The sequence below is a fragment of the Pyrgilauda ruficollis genome, unplaced genomic scaffold (assembly GCF_017590135.1).
Source record: "Pyrgilauda ruficollis isolate IOZ18807 unplaced genomic scaffold, ASM1759013v1 scaffold4, whole genome shotgun sequence".
In the NCBI taxonomy this organism is placed as follows: Eukaryota; Metazoa; Chordata; class Aves; order Passeriformes; family Passeridae; genus Pyrgilauda; species Pyrgilauda ruficollis.
Window position 1 is genome coordinate 1,028,038 of NW_024525489.1, and position 26,045 is coordinate 1,054,082.

General features: G+C 35.3%; 1 protein-coding gene across 1 annotated transcript in view; it reads right to left on the minus strand.

Annotated features, from left to right (window-relative positions):
- The window catches only part of SPATA17 (spermatogenesis associated 17), an 84,225-nt gene that overhangs the window by 13,377 nt on the left and 44,803 nt on the right, over positions 1-26,045 (minus strand). The window contains exons 7-9 of the mRNA XM_041477251.1: positions 19,615-19,818; positions 14,289-14,440; positions 5,780-5,918 (exon numbers count right to left, since the gene is read on the minus strand). Of these exons, the coding sequence (XP_041333185.1) occupies positions 5,780-5,918; positions 14,289-14,440; positions 19,615-19,818 (495 nt within the window). The remainder of the gene's footprint in view (positions 1-5,779; positions 5,919-14,288; positions 14,441-19,614; positions 19,819-26,045) is intronic.

Below are 26,045 nucleotides of genomic sequence, written 5' to 3' on the forward strand. Positions count from 1 at the left end.
GGATCATCATCAAGCATTTTCCCACTGAGAAATTACAGAACTGAAAATCAAGTTTTATAAAATACTCAACTAGTTGCCCACAAACGCTTACAAATAACCACTAGCATGGATTTGATTAGACTAGAGGTGACAGTATATCTTATGCAAATAACTGAATGGTTTGACTCTTCTCAGATACTACTTTGTAACATTACTTCAAAATCAGACCCTGTGACTCATCAGTAACCACTAGAAAGTTTTTTCAGCCTTCCAGTTATGCACAGATTCTTCTCTGCATTTAGTTGAACATTAGCCAAGGGTACATTTTGCATATTTGATTTGCTTCACAGTGTTTACCATCTTTCTACAACCAAGAAAATAATTTGAAAGCTCAGTGATAGTTAATTAATAATTGTATATCAAGAATTGCATTTTTCAAAAGCAACCCAACAGTGGTGACCTTAAGGATTTCTCAAAGGAAACAATCTACAACTCAGAACCTTTCCAGTGAGAGCACTGAAAGTGATCTTCATAACAAAGTGTAATTCTGTAAATAAGTCACAATCACAAGGAATCTGGAAAGATCATTATGAAAACTGTCAGAAGTAGGAATTGTCATTTGCTTTCCTGGAAAATGAAATGGGTGCATCTTATAATAAGAGAGACTTCATTCTAGTCCTGTGCATGAGAGGTAATTTCTGGTGTTCCCATTTTTGGACATGGCACACTCCTGCTTTCCTCAATACCTTTTCTTCTCAACAGTACATTATGACATTTGCCAAAAAAGAAAAAATTAAAAAGAGAAAGCAATCAGAAGTAGAAGTTGCAAAAGTTACTTTAAGATACTTTTTGTTACCCAGTTTCAGAGACCACCTGCCTATTAAGTTCTTCTGTGGTATTAAACTGGGCAACACTGCTCTTTTTCAGTACTATCTAATCAGGGAGCCAGACACCTGAGCTCCATGGAGCTCACAGCTCTAAAGAGTAATGCTGTTGAGGGAATCAACCTATGTGGAGGAAAGTAAACACTATTTATAGCAGCATTCTGACTCCAAGTGATTCTTCTGAGAGCAGAAAAATATATGTTACAGGATAGAACAGACAGACTTTTCATGAACAGTACAGTATATATTGTTATAGGACCAGATCCTTGTATTTAAATGATTTATTTTGGTTCAGAACTCAGGATACCAAAAAAAAAAAAAAAAACAGTGAGAGAAAGCAGTGTTTTGTTGGAAGCAGATAGTTGCTAACTCAAACTAAGGGTCCACTTGGAGCATCTGAATAGATACATCAAGTTATGCCAGCAGTAATAACCATACAGGAGCCATGTCGTGGGTTGGGGGTCACTGCAGTGCATTCCACTTTGGCAACGACCCTTATTATCCCTGCCATGGCTCATGAGGAAACCAGTATTGGAACAAGCAAACTCTTACAGCCCATCTAATAATTCCCTTCTGGCTGCCACATTGTGTGAGATCTGTATTGCCTAGGAAAAGACACTGAGGTTGGTTGGGGAGCTAGGAATCTGATATTCCAAAAATGTGCTAGCACTTCTCATGTACATAGTAACTTCTGTCACAAAACACACTGGTAAATATGGCCTTTAAAGTTTTAAAAGGTAATAAAGCTGACAGTTCAGATGCACATTCATTAGCCAGTATCACACCATACTAGAAAATGTTCTTGGATAATCTTTTTTTCTAATTAAAATGAAAACAAGCAAATTCCTTCGATAGAAATGAAGTCACAGTCTGAGCAAGAAAGAATTTAAAACTTCACACAGATCACACTTATGATCTCAAGTCAAATCACTTCAAGGTTAGAAAAATGGAGTTAAGGTGAAATTTAAGTAAATTTCAGTATAGACAGGGATGGGAAAGAAGAAATAGTGTATCAAAAATCTATCTCATAATGACATCATCCACTAGACATGACTGTTTTATGTGTTGGCATTTATGTCTTACAAGAGATAAAACTAATTTTCAAACACACAAAATCTCTTTCTCCCACTACAAGAATTTTTCTGTTTTCTCTATTAACCCAGATTGAAAATCTGTCACTTCTTGGACGAAGAGCCAAATTTATACCTAGTGTAAAGCAATGAAACTATACTTTTCATTATATTTATGTTGTAACATTCTTTATATAAATTCTGGCTTGGAATATATACTCATACTTATTTTTATCTGTTATATGTGTCATGATTTAATTAAATACTTCCGCAACTTCATGCAATCACAGTTGAAGGCAATCACTGTTCAATAAAATTGACTGAAGCTGTTGATTGTGCCTTTACCTACCCTGGCTGAATTGAGCCTGTAATTCTCTGCCTCTGGTGACAAAGATGGAAGTTGATACAATTTATACATGGAAAAACTATTGCTTGCTCTAATGGCTACACAATACACTGTGAAAATGCCAGTGTTGACTACAACCCTGCTTCCATTGCTCCAGCAGAAGTAGAATTCTGTTGGTGGTGAATTACAAGAGCTATGTTTCCTAGCCCAGGCAAGACCATGATAATCAGAATTATCTGAAGTTGATATTTCATTAATGCTGGCAATATTCTATAAGTGATTTCCACCAGACATCTAATTATTTAATTATTTCCCATTATTAATGGAATGAAACAATTCAAAACAAACAGCTACAATCAATGTTTTGCAGGAAGCTCATAAACATCAATTCATACACGTAGAAATCTTACTAAAATTATATAAAGCTGGCCTGTTGAACTTGAAAGGTGTATTTTATCCCAATCAATGCATAAAAGTAAAATTATCTATAACTAAGGCATGTTTCTCTGCTGTACAGTTCAGCTGTAATGATCCCCACACACTGCACTTGCACATCAATTATGATAATCATAATCACGGTCGTTAAGCTGAATGTTCATTATTATCAGGATGCTGGTGACAGCAGATTCAATCATCGGGTGCAATGGGCAGACAGTCACAGTCCCACCCAAGTTTCTGCAGACAGTGTTGTGCCACATTAAATCTACAATGTGTTCCACATCCCACTCCATTCCAAAAGCTGTAGACGGTAAAGGTCAACTTTATGTTCTGTGCAATATGCTTAGGTTCTCTAAATTAATTCTTTGCAGTCCTGGGTATTTTTATGCTTTGTAGATAATAAAATCTTGTTTCGGGCCAAAATGCCTGTGCAAATAATGAAACTGTGATTCAGTTGCACTGTAATTCACCTATAATAAGGCATCAGAGGGAAGAATCTATCAGAATGGAACATCTTAAACTATCAGTTCCTGAATTTTACAAATAAGAAAACATTAAATGCTGTCATTGAAGTCAGTTTTCTAAAATGCATATGCAAACTAATTCCAATACTGATTAAAGACTGTAAGCCATTATTTCTGCCTCAGCAAATATGAACATATGTGAGTGTTTTGACAGCTAAAAGACTATAGTTAGTGTATTTGATCCCTTGGCTGTCCATCTACACTGGAATCTATCATTGTAGACTAAATTCCTAGTGACTAGCAAGTTTTTTATATTGAAACTTCTTACATTAATTCTATCAAAGGCATTCCAATGTATTTAGATAGATGGTGTAACTTAAAATTTTATGTTTTATACTGATTTACTGAGTAAACTAACTAGATTCAGTTTCACTAAAAGTATAGTATTTTCATTCCTTGTTTATTTACAATGAAGAATTAGAAGAGAACATTTTTCCCTTAACTCAAAATTCTTTCAAATGTAAACGGAGTGAGATAAAAATTTTCAGATGATAACTAGATGAAAAAAGAACTACTAACTTTTCCTCACATAGATATGGTAATTATTATGATTAGAGGTAGTCTATGCTAACATCCTTTCATTTTCCAGAAGAAATGTAACAAGATAATATTTTTCATTGTTGTTCATTTTGCTTCTAAAGTAATTATATAATTTACATACTAATCTTTTTGTGACTTGAATTAAATTGCATAGTAATAAACACAAGAAAACCTCTGGAAAATACAACTAGGACATGTTCATGCACACACACACACACACACAAAAAGAAACTTTTTGTATTTAATATTTTAAAAAAGCCATCTAATATCAACTACCATTAAATAATACCTCAGCAGCTCAGACAGGTCACTGATCAACTGACCACTGACTTGAGTCCTTGAAAGAACTTACACAGCCTTACCAGCAACAACACAAGAAACTTGTTTACCATAAAATTGTCAGAAACTGGACAGAGATCATGGCAGTGTTATCAGTTATTCAGGTTGTAATAGAGGTTGCATCCACGGAGATATAACCTTGTGGTAAAGTCAAAAGAGGGTTATGTTCAGCAGACAAGCTATTAAGCAAAAATCCTTTTTGTTTTCTAGAATTTTTTAACATGTCCATCAGTCTTGTGATTCATTAGAACAGGTAATTTTTCTCATTGATATATTCAAAGTTTTCATAGAGTTTAGAAATAAGAGACACAGAGTTCTATCAAATTTAACAGTTAGGAAAGTATGACCTCACACCTGCCTATAGGCCTCTTTCCATTAAACTGCATGAGGAGCTTGAGGTTTTGTGGTTCTTTTTGGATTTTTTCCTGATAATAATGACCCATTAAAGCAGTAGATATGTCATAAATAGCCCTTTTCTCCTCTTATCTCTCTGCTGGGGTAAGAGGCTCCTAATGGAAGCTTCATATTGATGTAGAATTGGGGTTGGAAGGCTCTGTGTCATGTTGGGTTAATGTATACGGCTATTCACCACCAGAGATTTAGGCTGGTATCTATTCAAGATCACAAGTGAGTTATTTTAGCTAAACCCATAGTTTACATACGTGTGATATTATATACAGTATAAATATCTTTAGGTTTTTGATATCATCATCTGAGCCTGAGCAAGAACTGCTAAGAACTGGAAAACAAAGTCTTAACAGGACAAGACAAGTACCAGAAATAAGATATTTAGGTCCTTTTTATATATCATACTTATGCTGTGGGACTTCAGCCAGTCATATCTTCCACTCCTTGTCTTTGAAATACAGAAATATTTTTGTTTGACTTTTGATTTTTATTTGCAAGGAGATACAGTTAATGCATGTCGAAATACCAAAACTTTACTCTGAGCTAATTTTTAAAGTTTTGATGAAAAATCTTTTTAAAATGTCCCTTCTCAAGCTAAGCTTCTATGGAACTTGCTGTATATTTGCAAGGGTTAAACTGCTCTCAAGGAAATAATTTATTATATCTTACAAAATTCCACAATTGTTTGTGGTGTTACATTTTAGTTAAATGGTATGCTCTGTCTCACCCCTCCAAAATGTACGGTTTATTCCAAGCCTGTGGTCCTGCCCTGAAGTCTCATGTATCTGTAATCCCATTGGCCCAAGTCTTATTCCGCGCGCACTTGCAATCTCCCTGTTAAGCTGTGCAATGGAGACGAGACCTTCTCTTGGCCCCTTTCTCCCTAGGCTCTCCCTCTCTCCCCCTCCCTCCCCCTTCCCCCCTTCTCCCTCAGAAACCATGTTGCTCCCGGGGGTGGGACCCCCCAATAAACCCTCATCTAATTAGCACCCTCAGAAGCCGTGCGGAGTCTCCTTGTCGGCTGGGTGCTACCAGCGATCTCACAGCTTAAGGGGCCCTCTGGGGACTCCCTGGGGAGCCCCCCCAAACAAACCTCAACAATCATTAAGGTAGGAAGAGACCTCTTGAGATCACCCTCTAGAAAGAATCCTGTTGGATTGCATGATCTCTGGATTATACTGAAATTCACTCAGTTCTAATAAAACAACAATCTAAAAAAGTAAATACATTCTTGATTTTGCAGTGACTTACCTTGTCTGTTATCCACTTCTTAGGACATACTTCTCTGAAATGTTTAGTTCCATAAGCTTCTTGGCCATATTTGCCTGACTTAAAAAGTGATGGCTCATACTTCTCATAATTTTTATGATATGAAGAAAATGGCAGAAATCTGAAATTCAAAATATTTTAGAATCAGTTATGCTCTTCTCTAGATGCCACAGGATTGATGTAAATCAGTGCTGCAGGAGATGATGTGGACATATGTTCCTGATATTTTTCACTACCTTCTTAATGTTCCCTCTCAGTATTGGGAGAGGATTACTGCAATTTCTTCTGCAGCTTTTTGCAGATTAAATTTGGAGCAAAGAGACAAGGAGTTTTAACAGGATAAAATGAAGACTTTGTGCACAAGGATCTAACTTGGTTCACTTGCATTAGTAGATTATTACTTCGTGTGTATCTGCACAGACAACTGGTGGAATGTGCAGGACGATCAGTGGTCCCTTTGCTGGGAGGTGCCTGCTGATACCTCAGGCGCTGGCAGAGAGTGCAGCCTGTGCCAGCTGCCGGCAGCAGGCACACCCCATGCACGAGGGCAGACATCATCTCTGGAGACAGGCATCCTTTGTTTTGTCATAGCCAAAGCTAAATAAACCGTATTTTCATTTAACAGAACAGAAACTTGCACATATTTGTAAACCACAAAACAGACAAATTGTTTCTTCAGAATTCAGAGGCTGTGCACTTCACTCTTAAGTTATAATTATGTCCTAATTAGCAATCTTTTTGAGCCGGTTCTTTCATTTTCGGTGATAAAGATGATAGACTTGCTGCTTACATAGTGCCAGCAAGCAGTGAAGATCCAGCTACCTGCTGGAAGGAGTTTTCAGATGGATGTCCCTAACTGTCAGGGACAACCACAGGTTTTTTGGGTAGGTTCCACAGCAAACTGTATGAAGGAAAGTGAAAAACATGTTGTATATAGAAGATCTGCAAGACACCCTACAAACACATCTTAGTTTCATCTATTTCAATTTCCAGGAGAGTCATGAGAGCAAACAAGTACATTTTACTATTAAGTAAAACACTGTGAATTAAGTTTATCATTGCTGGTAGTCTGAAAAAAATCCACGTGTTCTTAATTCTAGAAGTGCGGGAAAATATATTACTCGGTAAAATTAGAAAGATATGCTTCAGAAGTCGACAACATCACTTTTAAATCCTATGACAAGAAGCATAGTTAATTAGAACACTTCCTTAGACAAAAGCTTTTCAGAATCCAGAGTCCCCATAAGAGTTAGGCAAACAAAGTTTCTATAAAAATGAGGATTAAAATACTCTTCTTTGACTCTCAGCTGACACAGATGCAGAAAACTATTTCTTTTGATTAACTGATTTATCAAAAACTGTTTGAGTGTTTTTTAAAATTATTTTTCTTTCTTTCCACCTCATAAAAATAAATAGTTTTAGAATCTTTCCAGCAGTATCAACTTCTATCACGTGCCACAAACAAATGCCATGTAAAGTTAGTGAAAGAAAAACCCTGAGTTAGCAGACTTTTAAATAATAAAAAGCCATGGTAGCATGTGTATACCCATGGGAAAGGACACCCTCACACAAGACAGATTAGGGTACTTGTAATGCTAATTTGCACATGGGATGGACATCACACACACACAAAAATTAATGTGGCCCCAGTGTCCCAGAGAATGCATCGAAGGTGCTGTGAGCCGGCTGCTCCACTTGCAGTTTTTATCACTTCTGAATTGCATTTTAATAATGCATTTTTCTTTTGTTCAGACATGAAAGAAAATTGGCTTTCTCAGGGGATTGGATAGCTGAGAAGACAAGGCTTGCAGTTTTGGCATTTACCCATCCATATATGCACAGAATTTAGTTGAGCCAGAGCATTCATAGTTTAATATGAATGCCATGTCTTTAAACTGCATTACAGACAAAAGAATTAAAAATCTGGAGGAAAGTAGAAGTAAATTATTATTGTTTTACTAAAAAAAAAAAATTCTACATAGAGGTTTTGATTTTACTGTGGATCAGTTAATCTTTGCCTTTTTGGCAAACAAATTCTCAGAGTAACGTAGGTTCTACTATGATTCAAAAAAATACCCCGAAAGTAACACTTTGAGACATAACTAGGAGTATTTTCTTTTAAATGAAAGAAAAAAAATATAATAGGGGATAATAGTATCAAGTAAAAGCTTTTTCTTCTGTTTACAGTTCTGCTCTCAGAGTCAGGGGGCAGATCCTTAAAGTGATGATTCTCTAGCAACAAGAAACGATCAGTAAATTCAGTGTCTGCTTAAAGTAAGTGAGAATTTACGTTATATGAATAAGTAATTAAAAGAACTGCAACAATTTTTCTTGTTAAGTAGGGTAACCAAATTAATGGAAGTACTACCAAAGTCATTACATCTCCCCAACAAATAATAATAAGAAGAAGTAATAGCATTGCAAAACACTTCAGTAATGTTATGTTCTGTACCTCTTTGTATACACCTGACACAGCTTCTCCCAAATTAATGACAGTATGTGCTCTGAAAGTGATGGAAGAGAGTGATGGAAGAAGAGCATTAAATTCAAACCATGATAGGATACCATTATCCTATACAAGTTTAGGTTTCAAAACATTCACTCATTATTCCTACATCTAGTTTTCAGCTTTTCCTTGTGATTTAATTGTAAATTCAGAAATTCTTAAATGTTTTCAATAAACATGACAGAGACAGAAGTACCAGTCAAAGAAGAATTAAATTCTGTATTGATGTTTTATTGGGCTATAAGAAAAATTTAGTATAAGCTGAGACTTCCCAAAAGATGACTTAATGGAAGGTGAACTTTCCCTAAATAAATATATTGAAAATTGAAAAATTATTTAATATCAGCCTGAATGAGAAATATGTCAAAGAATACAATCAAAATGAAGAAAGGGTTGGAAGCAAAAATGGGAAACTACAACTGGCAGTATTACTCATACATAAACTGGGAAGGATGAGGACCAAGGCTGGCTGTGTCACTGGTGATGAAGGCCAGCTACACTGCTGCCAGGACCCCAATGTAATTAGCCTAAAAAGACTTAGAAGGCCCCACTTAGTAGCCAAACCAGGACCTGACAGCTGCTAGAGATATTTAAATTTCAAAGACACTACAGATATTTGTTGCTAACAAAAATAAAAATGGTTTTATCTCTCATCCTGTCCTGGACCTTCCTTCTACTATAAAGTTCATCTTTCTAAACCTTTTTCCCCTCACACGTTTACACTCTTCCTCCATGATTTTTGTTCCTACATTCCTCACCTACCATTTCTTCCCTTTAGTCTGCCTCTTTTATTGCAATCTCTCTCACTACTTTGATAGGAGATGGAAAAGGCCTTTTACATGCTGAAGGTTTTCGAACTGGGTTGACAGAGATGACAAAAGCAGCAGCAGAAATTGGTTTCTGGTGTCTACGGCAGTGTGAGAGGAACACAGCAGCGCAAGCAGGAATGAGAATTTCCCAGGTCCATCACTGACTGCTGGGCAACAGTGTCCCAATGCTATATGGAACCTACCAATAGGACAGAGGTAGTGACTTTTTATTGAAATTTAAATGGCCACAAAAACCGGAGTGTTCCCTCAGTGTGTTCTCTGAATCTGCCCAAGAGGCAAAATCTCAGCAGTCTAGCAGAGCAAGCAGGTAATCCTGATCCCAGAAAAGCTTCAAAACATACCCAGGCTTCTGAGAAAGAACTGCCAGATCTACTGCTGGACTGCCACGTGTGCTGCACTGCCAGGGCACAGTCAGAAATATAAAACAGAGTACTGTTACATGGCTTTTCAAACTTTTACATTTGTATGTACTGTACATTTTTGTAATTTAGTAGGAAAAATGCCATCAAAATATTACCTCTATGACATTGTTAAATTTTTATTCAAAGTGTTTTTATACAATAGCAATTAAATCCTTTGTTGTCTTGATTTAATTAAAATTCATCTGGCTTTGAAGAATGCCATGAACAATTAGCTCCAAGCAAACCATGCTTCTCTATCAGGAATCTGTGAATATTTTACCTTCTTCTTTTTCTTTAATAAAACATGACATTAATTTTAAGCTTTCAAATTTGTATTATACCTGAAGTAATTTTTTCATCAAATCCAATATTTTCACTTGAGAAACAAAGAAGGAAGTATAATGGTTTTCCATAGCAAAACAACTGGAGCAGGGCAGACATTATTTAGCTTATAATGCATGTATATTAAAATCAAAGTGTTAGATACAAGAATAAAGATGGAATATTTTATTTAACATATCTAGTGACATTATCTTTAGTGCAGTATTTTGCCATGATAAGCCTACTTGGGTGCATTAGTACAAATATTGTTTCTGGTAATATACTAAATACACGGTTTATTGAAAAAGTATCAATCACTTTGACTGTAGCATCAGTAAATCTAAAAATTCTCTGGCCATTTTTATTTAACCCCTGTCAGCGATAATGTAATGTGGCAAATAAAATAAAAAATAAAAAAATAAATTAAAAAAAAAGCATAGTTCCTGTAGGAAGTAAAAGAGATCTCTTCTGCAGCAAATTCTGGAACTTCTTAATTATACACAGACTTATTATCTGCATCCCCAGTGTTACAAAGTACCAGAACATCATTAGAAAAATTAAGATGGAAAATGAAGGCGCTACTTTGTAAATTTCCAGTGAAAATTAGCTGAAAGAAGCAGAGGAATACTGGATCAAAAGAGGGTAATCATGCTTAACTGTGCCCTAGAGCACCCACACGTATAATACGATTTGCACAGTAACTACCTCTCCTATTACTGCTTGTTTGGAGTATTCTGTGTTAATGGGGTTAGCTAATTTAGTATTTTAACTTAAAAAGACTCTGCTGATTAATAAACGTTGCACACTGTGCTAGTAATTAAAATAAATGGAAGAGTTACAAATAGAAGTGGAGTTGTTAAGAAAACACTATCTGAAAATATATGATAATCCCTGTTTATCGCAATACAATAACAGTCCAGAAAATATGCAAATTGCTGAAGTTGCAAAGCATGTGACAAACTAAGTATAATTTGAAAAAGGTTTTCATATGTGTTGTGTTTGTATGACAAAAAATGTAGTAGTCATTTTCACTGCAGCTAAATCAGAAATACAGTAAAAGATTTTATAACTCTAGAAATTAAAAGATTTTATAAAAACTCTAAATCTTAAAGTGATTTGCATGTGAAGTTTTCTTATAATTAATAGCAGGCAGCTCATAACATCAGTGCTCTCCAAGTACAGAGCTTGTTTAGGTCACTAATTCTTCTGCAAGTATCTCTGTCCTGCCCAGCACAGGGCAGCACAGCAGCACCTCAGCTGCTCTAAAGAAAAACACGATCTTGCTGGAAATAAATCCATGAGGAGCTGGGTGCTGCTGTATTCACACAGCACAGGAGAGGCAGGATGTGGAAACATTGCTGCACGAGTGAACCAGTGTGACCAGGACCAGACTGCTCAGTGCTGTGCTGAAGAGGCACATAGACACAGCCAGAAGCTGAGATAATGTTTCTTATGTCATGCCAGAAGCCTACAATAAATTAGGAAACCTAAGCCTTACACTATTGCTGTCACCACACTGCATCTCATTCTGATGTTTGTTGACTTCATAAAGATGTTTAATAGTATACTTTGAAGTATGAGACATATTATATGAGACAGATTTCATCACAGTTAATGAAAATAATTTACATTTTTGTTCTCTGGAAAATTAGGCCAGCATGTGCCTGCACACAACTGAGGAAAGAACTTTTTATGCTTCTTCTAAATCTGCTGGATCCAGCAGTTGTCTCAAATTAGACGCTATATTAGATGGCTATCCCAAAGGAATGCAATTGTCATTCTTATCCAAGTGGAGGAGGAAATCACTTCATTTGTATGAAAAATAGCACAATAAGGTAGTAACAGCTTCAATTACATGAGAAAGAGGAATCATTCTTATTAGGCTGGACTACCCAGTTGCTTTTCCATTACAGAAAAGGAAATTCCAGCAGTTGCTTTAAGTGAGCACAGTAAATTCTCTTGGTTTCATTGCTTCTGCCTGCTTCAAACTCTCTCACACCTTTTCCAAATTTTTTGTGCATTTTATCAAACACAAGAACTTTCTCAGAGCTTGCAATACTCATCCTATCATCCTGTAAACAACCACTGATAATAAGATGTGAGTGAGAATTCTGAATGTTGCTGAAAATTTCAGGTACATGCCAACAATCTTATTGTGTCACCCCACAAAATACATACTCTGGAAATACACATATCAATGCAAATGTCATTCATGCAAACACAAGTATTCTCAACAAATGCCACATAGTTCTGCTGCTCATTCTCTCTTTATTTTCTAAAACAAAATAATAATCAGCAGAGGAAGCACAACCAGGAAGAAATAAAGTCCCAAAGTACACAATTACATAGCAAGAAATGGAAATTTGTCAATTCATAATAGACACTGCTGAGAAAAAAACCACTGTAGAATCTGAGTAACCCTTTGCTGGCTCCTCTCTGCCGACCAACATCCCATGCAGCAGCTGCAGCATTGCCAGTGAGCATTAGTCCTGGTGATGACCTGCAGCTCTGTTATCACCTTTTCAATGTTACAGATGTGACCCTTGCATGGCTGGTTGAATAAGAAGCACAAATGTAATGTTCACAGCCTGAAAATGTATAATACACTCTGCATTTAGTGTGCATGAAGCTGAGAATCATTGATTGTTGGGACATTGCTTCTGTGCATTAAGGATGGCATTAAATGCTTCCTTACCCATAAGGTAAATAAAGACCCACATGAAATAATATCTACCAAAGTTGGAGGCTTCAAATTTAAACTGTACAAGACCAAATCTTCACAATTCCCTCACTGAAGAGTCAGTGAAACATTCATTGCAAGGTCTGACCTTCTGAAAGTGTTGACACAGTAATATCTGGGGTAAACTTCATCAAATAAAGACTGGGCAAGGTAGTCATGCCTATAAATGAAGAACATCATCTATCCTCAGTTGGAAGGCATCAATAACAACTAATTCAGTGAAAAAAACACTTTAAATGAGAGGTAGAGTATTAATTACTGCCTGGTGATAGGGATTCTTTAAAATTTCACCAGCACAAATTTTATATAAAAATGAAAACAAAAAAGTAGAAATTTATGCTGAGTTATGAAAATTAAGCTGTTTCCTCCTCCTCACATCAGTACATGAAAGAATACAGAGAGAAACAGAAAAGGGAGTATATTTGTACTTGTAATTGTACTCACTTATGATTTTGGTATGAAAGGAATAAAAAGTGTTATCTCTCACTAAACAAACAAACAAACCCACAAAAAAACAACCAAACAAAAAAAAACCCACCAAAAATGTTGTCCAAAAGTGAAAAAGTAGTTTACTAAAATTTTTTTTTCATTTCAAAACTGCTCTTGAATACAATTTTCATTCAAAGATACTATTAATATTAAACTGGGGGAAATGGTCCAACAATAAAAACATAGAAGCTAAACCATGTAAACACAATTGATTCTGGCACTCTTAAGTCCCAGTCCTGAAGCTGACACATAGCAACATGGAGCTGATAAAAAAGCACTAAAACAGATCAAAGATAGCAAAACATCATGTGCCAGTGATCACAGGCTGTTCATGAGGAAGAGTGATTCCCTTCTGTCCTGAATTCTGGTATTGAAGGACCAAAGGATTGCCAAGAGCAGTAAATTCAAGGAAAAGGTTGACAAAACATAATTCCTTTTCTAGTTAACTACAAAGCCAGAGAAAGTGACTTAGTAGGCTTTTATTATGATTGGATAAAACAGTGTTTAACAGCAATTGTGCTAAAAAAAAAAAAAAAAAAAAAGAAAAAAGGAAATATTTTGGCAACAGTCTTTAAATCTTTTGGGACAGAAGCCTTACTCTTTTGTGATGGATTATGCCTGTATTTGAGATTTTATGTAAAAGAACTGGCCTGTCTGACACTATTACAGCTGCCATGGCTTAGGCAATCAAACTGCTTCAAAGATTATTCTACTTTTTGTATCATGTTCTAACGTGCAACATATGCTCCCTCCCCTTCCAAGTGAGCTGTGATACTCTTCTGGGAGAGAGAACAAGTCTCATTGGCACAAAACACCATTTTTTTCCTCCCATAACCAGTAAGCTCCCAGAATATGAAGACTGAAATGGTATCCTTTTTCCTTGGCAAGGTGCATGTGGCAAGATGGAATTTGCATTTGTTTTCTCATTCCCCATTAAAGCCATCTGCTGCATCACATATTACTATTACAAGTTCTTTTAGACACTCATAGATATGGATGGCACATGTCACAGAGTTACAAGATAGGGTCTCTGCCCTGAGTAGTTTATAATCTGAGGACACAGAATTTAGAAGTATATACATAAAATGTTTTCTAGTAAGCTGTCAGGTTTGACATTTCATTTTGTCAGGCATGAAAGGTTTCTGAAAGCAATGGAATAAAGAAAACATTCTAACAACAATATAAGAAGAGCCAAAGAACTCACTCATTGTCATGGATGGGATTTCTCCATTCCTCCCCTCGTGTTGGCTCTCTCGCCTTGGCTGGTGGTGAATACATTGATTCTCTCACTCGCAGGGTTGGTTCCACAGGCTTGTAGCGCTGCTGCAACACTTCAGCGGGATTGCGGAATGGCCCCTGAAAGGTGTAGGGTAATACAAGTGCTGTTTGGGGTTACAGTTCTTTTCTTTCCCCTCTTTTATTCATGGCACATCACTGATGAAACAGGACACAAAATGTTTGGGTAGTGTAGTAAGACTCTTCTCCCAAAATAATTAAAGCTGTTCATTTTGATAGAGACCTACAAATAGCAAAGGTTGATAACATACTCTAAAGCTTCAAAGAGAGTGCACTCCAAATTTATTTAACTACTAATACTTAACATTTTAAACAAATATATCGTTAGAACTGACTAGGAAAACTTTTTTTTTTTACTTAGAAAAGAATATTGGTGAAATAAAAAACAAGCCTTAACTATATCTAAATTCTGCTTAAGCAGAAAACTTAAGTATTTTACTTTGCACAAAACAAACTTTAAAGAACACGCTCTTTTCAATGTAGCTATAAACCCAACTGGAAGGGAACTTAATGTATGGCTTAAGATACAGTTCTTCTAATAGAATTTAAATGCATGACTTCAGTACTATACGCATACAGTCCATTTCTGAAAGGTCTAATTTCATATTAACTTTGTAATTCTTAAAAAATACACACATATGTCTTTTTTTTTCCCAGAGTATTTTGTTTAATAACTGATTGTATCAGTATCTACCATTTAACAACATGGATAAATAGCAGCAGGAAGTTCTCTACTGAGCTGCTGAAGTAACATATCTTGTATGTTTCACTTTGAGTATTAACCCTTAAGAACTTACCGTAATATAATTAGTGCCTGTGCCACTCCTGGCAGTTTAATGGCAAGCCTGAGCTTAGGAGTATTAAAATTAATTTTTATTTTCATCATTGTTGATCTTGCAATGAACTAGTGAAACCTTCTGAAACTATGAACAGACAAAGAATCCTAATCACAGCGTTTATTCTTAAAGATATCCTTCTTTAAATAGGTTATCACTAACAAGTCACAGCTGGAATTACTGCAAGCACTGAGTGAAGACTGTGGGGCTAATAAAAAGAAATGATTCACGCCTCATTTATGTTCACTTATGTTTTACATTAATAGAAACCAATAATAGGAACCAGTTACCATAAAAGTCATGGACCGTAAATAACACAAATGGCAAATAAGTATCATCTAGTACTTTTCACAGCTGGACAGGAGGATTGCTATATTTAAAAGTAGTTAATGGATTTTTATTGGAACTTTACTTTTTAAAGGTACAACACCAAGACTTGGAGATATTTTTAAAGGTCCCAGTAAGCAAATGAGCATAATATTTACACTTCTTGCAGATATTTTCTTGCTTCTGTTTTCAAAGTCTGCATAAAAAATATGTTTATTTTAAAAGAATACAAAAGTCCTAAAACAGAATGAAAAGTGCTACCGCCCACCCATGAGAGACTAATCAATATTAGAACAGGTCATTAAAACTAGTCAACAGTGCTATAGCGATATATAACCTGATAATCAAGTTATAAAAAAGTTTAAAATTTATAATAAAAAATGAATAGTCTGTTACAAGATGTTTGCAGTAAGTGGGTATATGAAGGAAGGAAGAAAAAAAGTACTATTACCAAATAATACCAAGAAAAACATGTTTGCTTTTAAAAGTAGTCTTTCAGAATATTGTATTATTTCTTCACTGAAAAGTATTTACTCATTCCTCCAGGATAAGGGCCCAATCAGATATCCAAGCAAGGGTTTTTCTCCATCTTTAATTTCTGAGACCTAACTAGGAGGTAGATACAGGAAAAATCCCAGTCCACATTTTAAATAAAATTACAACTACTAATAGAAGGAGAGGGGAAAGGATGTAACTAAGCAAAGGTCCTGCAAAATAAGGCCATGACATCACTAATAAAAGTAGAGTACATATTAGAATATTGAGATAATTCTAAACATTCCCCGAAGATTTTTCTGTTCCTTTGAATAATGTATTTGAAGAAATTTACTTAGTAATAGGGATCTCAGGAATGTATCTTAAATGAAGACCTCTAAAAAGTCCATGTGTCTATTTCAATTTACAAGAATAAGACTTGGGGAAAGGCTGGTAGATTGGTGCTTAGAAAATGTTTTCAAACTGACAATGCTTGCAAGCATTTCAGGCACCCTGCTTCAAAATGGAAATCTTTATGGGGAGATCAAGCTAGGAAAAGAATGGTAGGAGTCAACCAAAAATGTTTACCCTGAAGGAAGCTCGCACAGCTCTATGCTCTGTGTTTGGTATTTGTGCTGAGTAACATAAATCTTCTTGATACCAACTGGTTTGCCAAATAAGGGCTAGCAGATCAGCATTTTCACTACTTTATCATAACATCAGAAACTCATGATAAAAAGTACGATGTGCACTAAGTTATGCATTCCTCACTGTCCCCATTCCACAACAGACAACAGCATGCAAAAATCTAAATGGTAAGGTGCATTCTGTTATTAACGCCTTTTAGTGAATAGATGACTAATTTTAGCATTATCCATGTTTCTATCAAATTATAATTCTAGTTAACTCAGTGATAAAAATTATAGATCTAACTTATGTAGAAGCATCATTAAAACCTTTATTTTAAATACACTGTCTTACACACACAGATCTTACCTATTAAATGCTAAATACCCATTTGCCTAGGATAAAACTGAAAGATAGTTAATTTTTTTTCTTTTAAATATATATAATTGGCATCCTCATATAAAATATCCAAACCTAGGGGCAATAAAAGTTTTAGATACCTGAAAAAACAACAAATGAGCCAGGCAGATATTAGAAAAGGAAGCTTGGTGCCAAAAAGTGTTACCACAAAGAACGAGGACACAAGTATATCTAGTAATTAAATTTCTTACAGCCACACCAGACAACTTTTGGGATGATGTGTTCTGATGGGTTTTCATTTCCAGCTGTTTCATCAGCTCAAGCCAGTGTCCTTTCCTTAGACATACAACCCTAAATTGTCAAAGTGTTGTGCAGGGATTTAGCCGTGTGACTCCCATTAACTTCAGTAAGAGTCGGGCAGCTAAATCCATGCACTGTGCTTTGAAAATTTACCCCACAGTGTACATCCCAGGGTGCTGAAAGGATTAAAGTATTATATAGTAAATTCCCTCTTTGAGGTGCAGAAAATAAACAGAACTCTTCTGGTTTGTTCTAAAAGGCTATCTGTGCATGACTGCTGTGCATGCATCTGAACTTAGAAAGGTCTATAAAATATTCCAAATCCAAGTAGAAGGTTGTAAGATACTTTGTATACAGTAAAGCAATTTTGCAAGAGCACCTTAACAATGGAAGAACTGTGAGTTCCCTATTTATTTAAAGCCTGATTCCTGCACCATGTTCACAAGGCAAAAGCGTTCCTCTTTCCTGAGAGACAATGCAACCAGTCACATCCTGCTCAAGGACTGTCACAGTCCCCTTGGTCCCAGAAGGTAAAGCTATAATGTCATGTTTATGTCAACTCCAAACTCCCTGATCACCCAAACGGCTTGTTGGCTCACACTTTGTCTCAATTCTAATGTGAGTCAATGAGGTCATTCTATGAGGAATCTCAAGCAGTCAGGATAGGGAGAACACAAGGAAGGAAGGACAAAGGTGGAGAACTTGAAGTTGATTCTTACTGTTATAAGCAGTGGGCTCACCTCTACTTCTCCAGAGGCATTCTCACAGGCCTTCTTAGAATCACAGAATCACAGACCTTCTTAGAATCATAGAATCATAAAGGTTGGAAAAGACCTCCAAGATCATTGAATCCAATCTTTGACCAAACACCACCTTGTCAAACTAAACCATAGCAGTAAGTGCCATGAGCACTCATTTCTTGAACATTTCTGGTGACTCCACCAGCTCCTCGTTCTGCCTGTTCTAATTCCTGGCCACCTTTAAGTGTAAAAATTCTTCCTGATCTCCAGCCTCAACCTTCCCTGGTACAGTTTGATGTTATGTCCTCTTGTCCTGTTGCCTGAGAAAAGAGACAAGCCCCCACCTGGCTTACAGCCTCCTTTCGGAGAGGCTCTCCTCTCAGAGAGTTGTAGAGAACAATATTGATTCAGAGGAGTAAAACACCATTAAAGATATAGATATACACATTGCTTATTGCTCAAGGTGTTACAATTCTGCAGATAGGTGATAGTTTCACTGGAAGTTGCTAAGAAGGACTCATTTAGAAGTATTGTCTTTCTAAGCAAGATACAAATAAGGAAATTTAAATACAGAATGGAGTGCAAAATGGAAAAGTGTCAGAGGTTCTGATGTCATGTCACTCAAAGTGAAACCAGCATGGAAAGCGTATGTGAGAGCTAAGTAGAAGATTCAGTAGACTGGACAAACTGAAAAATTCTTCAGAATAGAGGGAAAGTCAAAATATTTCTATCCCTAAAGTAGTTGTATACGGCACCTACTGGCAAAAGCTACATGTCATTGTATTGTCATCTAGTGTGGAACACAAAGCTCTCAAAAGTTTTTCTGCTGTATATATTGGTCACATTCCCAGCAGGTTTTAATAATAAGGGCGCAAAAGCTGTTTTGCCATTTTGTCAGACATTCGCTTTAATGCATTATCTCACAGATGTCCATAACTTCACAGAAAAGGTAAAAATCTACCTGCCAGATACAGTGACATCAACTGAAGTTAAAATTGAGACTATGACAGTTAATAATGGAAGCTGGGCAAATTGGTTGTGATGGAGCAGAATATGTAGAAATCTTTGTTATTAAAGCTCTCACACCTCTAGTGGACACAAGAGAGCAGGAACTGTTCTGAACTGAAAGGATGCCTCAGTCTTCATATGGGAAACAATTGCAAACTGGGAACAAAGTTATCACAACTGCTTAATTTTTCCTATCACCTTTCATTTCTCCTTTTTTTAATGATTTAAGATTGAAAGAATTCTAGCTCTAATTAATCATAATATTGATACTCAATTATATCAGGTCATGCCTTTGAAATATCATAAATTACACTTTTCTTCCCAAAGGACAAAAACAACATATAAAGAATTATATTTCCCTGTTTCTACATAACACCTACATAACACCTAATTAAGTCAAATCTGTGTCAAATACTTTATATCTTCAATGCAAGCACTCTATTTATGTTTTAAAAACCATTCACAAAAGGGATTTTCAGACGATCCAACTCAAGATATTCTGTGATAATCTCTGATAAAAGATGTGAGCAAAAGCTGCCACAGAGTCACTGGAACACATTACCTGAGGTTTCTGTCTGTCAGCAGGTAGCAGAGGCAGTGATGTGACAAAAGCTGGAGGCTCTTTACAGGTTGGCCAGCCATAGAGCTCATCAGCAAAGGGGCTCTTCACTTGCTGCTTTCTGTGGGTCAGTGGCTTTGACTGCCATAGCAGCAGTTCCATTGGATCTGGGGATTTCCTGAATGGCGAATTGTAGATGCCTGGAATCTGAGCAGAAAATGGGATTATCTTTGACTTAACTCATTTAGATTTCTACATACACTATGAACAAAATCAGACAGTGGCACCTGCTGCACTTTTAAAAGTAAATCAGCCAAGTTAGGAGAAATAGTTAAGGAGAAATAGAAGAGAATTTTTGGAATATCAAAATCCAATAATTGCTTTTTCCCAGCAAAATGTCCACAATAAATTCCTGAATAGCTATTACAATGTGTTTAGACTTAACAGCACAAAACATGTAAAAACCAAAAATTTAGCACAATGATTTCTAAATTGTGACCAAAATAAAAAGGTTCATTTGCCACTGAATTTGATTTTTTTTTTTTACATCACTGATTGTTGTATGACTAGTGTGGTATAATATAACAATTATTGGTACAAAACACATATTTCAAATTCTGTTTTAGCAATCTACATCATTAACAATCTGTGAATGTCTGACAAGTCAAAACCATGTGACAGTCTGTTCCCAAATCATATCTATGTATGTAGGCATTTTATCAGTTGTATATAAACAATTTCCAAATAGACATATGTGAGTTTACTGAATTAATTATGAACTGTTAAATATGAGAATTCCTTTTCCATATTGCACAAAGCCACTAAATTCTCATAAAACAGATGACATATGATTAAAATATACCAAAATTAATTTGAAGATACTGGGTTGCTTTAAAAATAATTTTATTTTCTACAAAGGTATACTAAAACTTTTAAAGTAGACTTGCTCAGATAAAATATATTGTCCTTTGCATTTATCATAATTCTAATTACTAATAAACCTTGAATAAAAGTAGTAGGGAAAGAAATTGGTTTCAAGATGCAGGGAAAGTTAAGGAAAAGGGTAAATATTTAAAATCTTGTATTGCTCTTTTGGAGCGCTACTGAGGACCCATGAGAAAACTGTGTAGGGCATCAGCCTCCTAATAAACTATTATACTCTTGGGGCTGAGACGACAGAACTCTCCCCAGTGAGCTCTAATGCATTTTTCCTTAACATATCCTACTGGGAAGTTCCAGTTTCTCGTGTCAAAAAAATTAAATAAAGTACATATAAAACATAGTGTCTAACTGATACTTTAAAAAAAAATATTCAGCTTATTCAAGATAGTGTTGGGCTATTCAAAATTTTAAAAGCTACATTCTTCATTTCTAAGTTTTATGGGTCTAAGGACGATTTATTTTGGTCCTCTGCTATTTGTTCCCCTCTTAAGGTATACCCTACAAACTATTTCACTAATGGGTGAAATGTAAAGTGGGAAAGAGAACTTGAATAGAGGTAAGTGGTGGAAACATATGCATGCCAAAAAAACCACTGGCAGTTCCTTCAGCTCCTCAGGATGCCAAATTAGAATGCCAGGGATCCATGCTTCAAAGAGCAGGCAAGCAGAATCCCTGGAGTGAATGGGAAATTATCTCTATGATCTGTAAAGTCCAGCTGCAACTTAATCTTCTGTTCTGCAGATCTGGCTTGTACCCACATAAACATCCCATAAAGTTACAGATTCTTCTCATGTTGTTATTATTGTCATAGTACTTCATGCATTGTTATATTGCCATTTTCTTATCAGCCCAGTAGAGTTTTGCCTGTGGCCACTTGGTGGTCTCTAAGTGCTACATAAAGACAAGTTCCATGTGCTGTCTTGGAATTTATTGCACTCTCCCACAATTGTTGAATGCAGTTATACCATGTAATTTTTACACAAGTTCTCTCAAATATAAAATGCCACAGTCAACACAAATTCCATACAAATGGAATGGATTAGATTCACACAAATAAGATCCCTTACTGGAGATACACAAACCATCTCTATGCCATGGTCATCATACCACTTCACTGATTAGTCCTACCACAGCCTTTGGATCAGCCTACATTGTGACAAATTAATTTTTTGCCTTCACTATGTTGATGACAGTAAATAGAAAAGTAATAACCTTTTTTACATATTTCACTGAACTGCTCACTGTGTTGCCACTTCATTTTTCCACTCCTTCCTACACCATCCATACTCAGCTGTGGAGATTGTGTTCTAGCCATGCCACGAGTGTGCAGATGCTCCCAGCCCCAGGGAGAGATCCTGCTCTCGTGGTATGTCTTGTGAAACATATTTTATAGAAAGTGACAATAGCAGTGAAAATTTAAATATTATCCAGAAGAGAAACATCTCCATGCTCATCACTGAGAATCAGGGTGATCTGGAAGAAAACACTAAGACATAATAAACAACTCTCTAAAGTTGGCAGGCATAGATTTGTTGATTGGTAGCAAATCCTGATCAGGGCTGAGTCTTCCCGAAATTTATACCCCTTTTTAAGCCTTTTCTTAAAAATAAAATAAAATAAAATAAAATAAAATAAAATAAAATAAAATATTAAAACATGCTGAAGAGCAAATTGAGGAGGAAATTTTTTAAATTTTTTAACTGAAAAAAAATTTTAATTATTATATTATTTCAATCTACATAACAAAGGTTTGGGGTTTGGGTTTGTTACTCCAGAGCATAAAAATACAGTATCTGAAATAATTTAAATATTCTTCCTCTGGAGAATGAAATGCAAGAATAACTTAAATCGATGTTCTGTCTAGGTACTTCTTTTAGTCATACTGAGAGATAGTGTAAGTGTCTTGGTGAGTAAAATGGCTTTCTGAAACAGCATTTTGCAATCTCTATTAAAATACTGTGTATATTCTATTTTGTGCTTCTTTGATTAAATGTTTGGCAGTAATAAAAAACTATGGTTCATAAAGGGTTCAAACACTGTGAAATGCTACTGAATATCACCAAGAGCACTAACAAAATTGGCTTTTAGCACTTTTAATGAAGCCAAAATTAGCCATAATAAATGTGAAAATCCATTGATTCCATGTCTTTGGAATTATTATTGCTGAAAAGGTGTCTTAACAAAGAATCATCTTTTGTTGCCCTATTTTTACATAATCTCAGGTTAAATGGATACAGATATTATATCAACTTTGAAAATGGATTTGTAGTTTAGAGAGGCCAACCAGACACTTTAAAAGTTTTTGCTTCTTCTACAGGTGAAACTCTTTGTAAGATCTGGGTCAAAATTGACTACAAAGTGCATATTTAAATAATGATTTTTCCAGCAATCCTTGTTAATTACTTTACATTTTAATTATATATGTTGAAGTATTCAACAAGACACATAACAAAGCAATCAATAGAGTTAGTATCTAGACAGATGAAGTTAATACTAATTTACTCTAAATTCCCTAAGGTTTGTGGTAAGGTTAGGCCTAGATTTAAAACTGGTAAAGTTTGGTAGGAGAGACAAGGGGATGAGTTTGATTCTACTTTCCAGTTTAGATCAATCACTGGAAAAACTGCTTCCATTCTTTTTTAAAAATATCTCTGCAAGTTTTAGTCTTGTTTTTGGAATTTCTTGCACTGTGCAATGTGGTGATGAATATCCTATTCATTCTGTCCTCTGCAGGGAGCTGGCAGTCTATAGAAATCTAAGAATTTGGGGGATCAAAGCCTTTGGTACTTAATACATTTGCATATCTTCTTGAGACAAGTACAATGTATTAAAAGCATTATTTCATTTTCTTTCCCTGCTTTAATAAAATATTCTCTCAACCACAAAACCACTGTACTTAATACTGCTTTTTCAATGATAGAAAAGTATCTGTCTTGGATATTACCCCATACTGTGATTTCAATATTTCCCACACCTTTAGTCTATAAGAAAATATGTAACACTCCAAAATATTACCATACATTACAAAAAAGTACCTCTGGTCTGCAAGGAGGATGACACATTTTTCTGTACCCATGCTCTTCAACACTAAGAAGGGTCTCTGTCAAAGCCAGCTTTCAGCACTTCATTTCCAGGAACAATTTTCTGAAGTGACAAACACTATGGGGAAATCTGTGCTAACTGTTAAAAAAACTTACAGCTGAGTTATTTGCAGTACTGTCATGCTAACTTCCACCTCAATAAGACCAAAGAAATCTCAGGAGGGGACTCTGCTAATAGCTTCTTACTGACCTCTTTACATCAGGCCCTTCTGGTGAACAGTGGCCCAGTGGTGAATATGGCAAATGAGTTGTGAAAGCAGAGATTTTTTTTTTTTTTTAAGATGACGGTTCTGACTCGTCAGGGGAAATTAAAAAAAAAAAAAAAAAAAAGCGTGAGAGGGAGAAATTAGTTATACAATAGATATATTTTCCCCTAGAATTCTCTGCCTCAGACCTTCCATCATGGAAACCCAAGCGTGACTTGGAATATTAATTGCATCAGGTCAAGCATACTGGCAAATGTACCATTTGTTACGCAGTCATCCTTAGCATTACATTAATATTTTGAATCCTTCTGCATTTCTAACACTCTATCATTTCATTTCCTCCCAATCATTTTCTTATCTTTAATGCTCAAATATAAAGGAAGAAAAAATCATAAGGAAACAAATACTAATTTAATAAACATTAGCAAGGAAAAGATTTTGGGATTTTATAGTCTGAATTGCTTCCACCACTAATGCTGTATTTACTCAATACTAAAGAATATCCATTTTGGTCTTTTCCTGTTTGTTTATCATTTAAATACAGAGAGCAAGAGTTAACTCTTTCTGTCTAAATTATTTTTTTCCAGAATAAAAGAAGAAAATTATTAAGGAGTTGCCTTGAAAGCTAAACTATGAATTAAGGCAGCAGCAAAAGAAATTGAAAGAAGGAAGAAAGAAAGGAAAGAAAAAGGTGCAGATAGAAGGGGAAAAACAAGGCTGTGTTGACTATGCTGAACAGCTCATCAGAAAGATAGGTGATCCCAAGTGGTATAATAAATCCTGAGCAGTTTAGATTCTGCAACTTCAATTTTTTAATTAATTATTTATTAGTCTTCTTTCCTACTTCTTGGCTGAGCTTTTGAAGTCTATGTAAAAATTGCAAACCACATAAGTTCTAAGATACAGGATAGCTATTGTGCTGCAAATAATAACACACATGCAAAATGAAAAATTGACAAAGTCGAGCTGAAGATAAATTGCAAGGATTAAATCAATAGAAAGTGTATTCTGATATATTTACATATTTTTACTGTAACTTAACTAAGCAATAATAAAGATATGCTCTGTTCTAATTACTTTTTCATATCAACTCTGAATGATTGAAATAATCAACATATATCATGAATATAAATGTTTAATTTAACAGTCATTTAATCTTGAAAAAAACAGCTTTGAGGGAGGAAGCTTGTGCAAGTGGTTGTCACAGTAAGGACCTAAATAAAGTGTTACTTTCTCACTCTGGTCTTTTAATGAGGAGTTAAATGAGAAAGAAAAGACTTCAACAAAATAGGGACTTAACTTAAAAATCCTTTCTTGCTCCATTGTAATTTGTAAAAAAAACTAAGCAAGCTGAGAGGAGAGGTAAGAGATCTTTAAAAGCCATAAAAGTAAAAGCATGAAGGAGAGCTGTGAATGAAATATTTGCTAGAGATGAGATTGCTGAATCAACACTGACCAGTGCACTTCATCATAATTATCAGGACATACTACTGCCAGGGGATTTATAAAAATCCCACTCAGCAAATAATTGCCCTGCTGTTAGGAGATAGTCGGAGTGTTAACACACTGTCACAGTCCAGCGTTTAGTAAGATATTCAACATTCAATTACTCTTGCTGAGAACTAAAAGGAAACATGATCATTTCTCAGCTACTGCAGTTATGCTTCCACATGAATTCCAGCGAACAATCTTGTTAATCCCCAGATATAGTTTCTCTAGCAAGGAAAAGAAATACCTTAAACATTAACAATTCACAACAAAATAAGTGTTTATATAATGTAGCAATTATATCTGTAAAAGAGAAGGAATTTTAAATTTCTAAATAACCAGCTTTTCACAGACTTTCAGAATATTTCATATTTAGTGAAAATAAAACACCAAGACTTTATATGAGAATTGTTTAAGAAAGAATACCTATAAAAAAATCTGTAAATACAGTTCTAGCAACAAGTATAGTGAGACTATGTCCATGAATTAAAATTTGAAACATCAAAATATTTAAGCTTCAATAGAATGTATTCTACTAGGAACCATCTGCAATTCTTTAACTAATGTAAACAGAGTTTTATATTAACAATTAAGAAATACATTGTAAAGTTTATGCAGATAGGAAAAATACCATAGTATGGTTTAACATTCTGGTTTGAGATAAAACGTCTTTACCATACCCGACAATAGGAAGAAT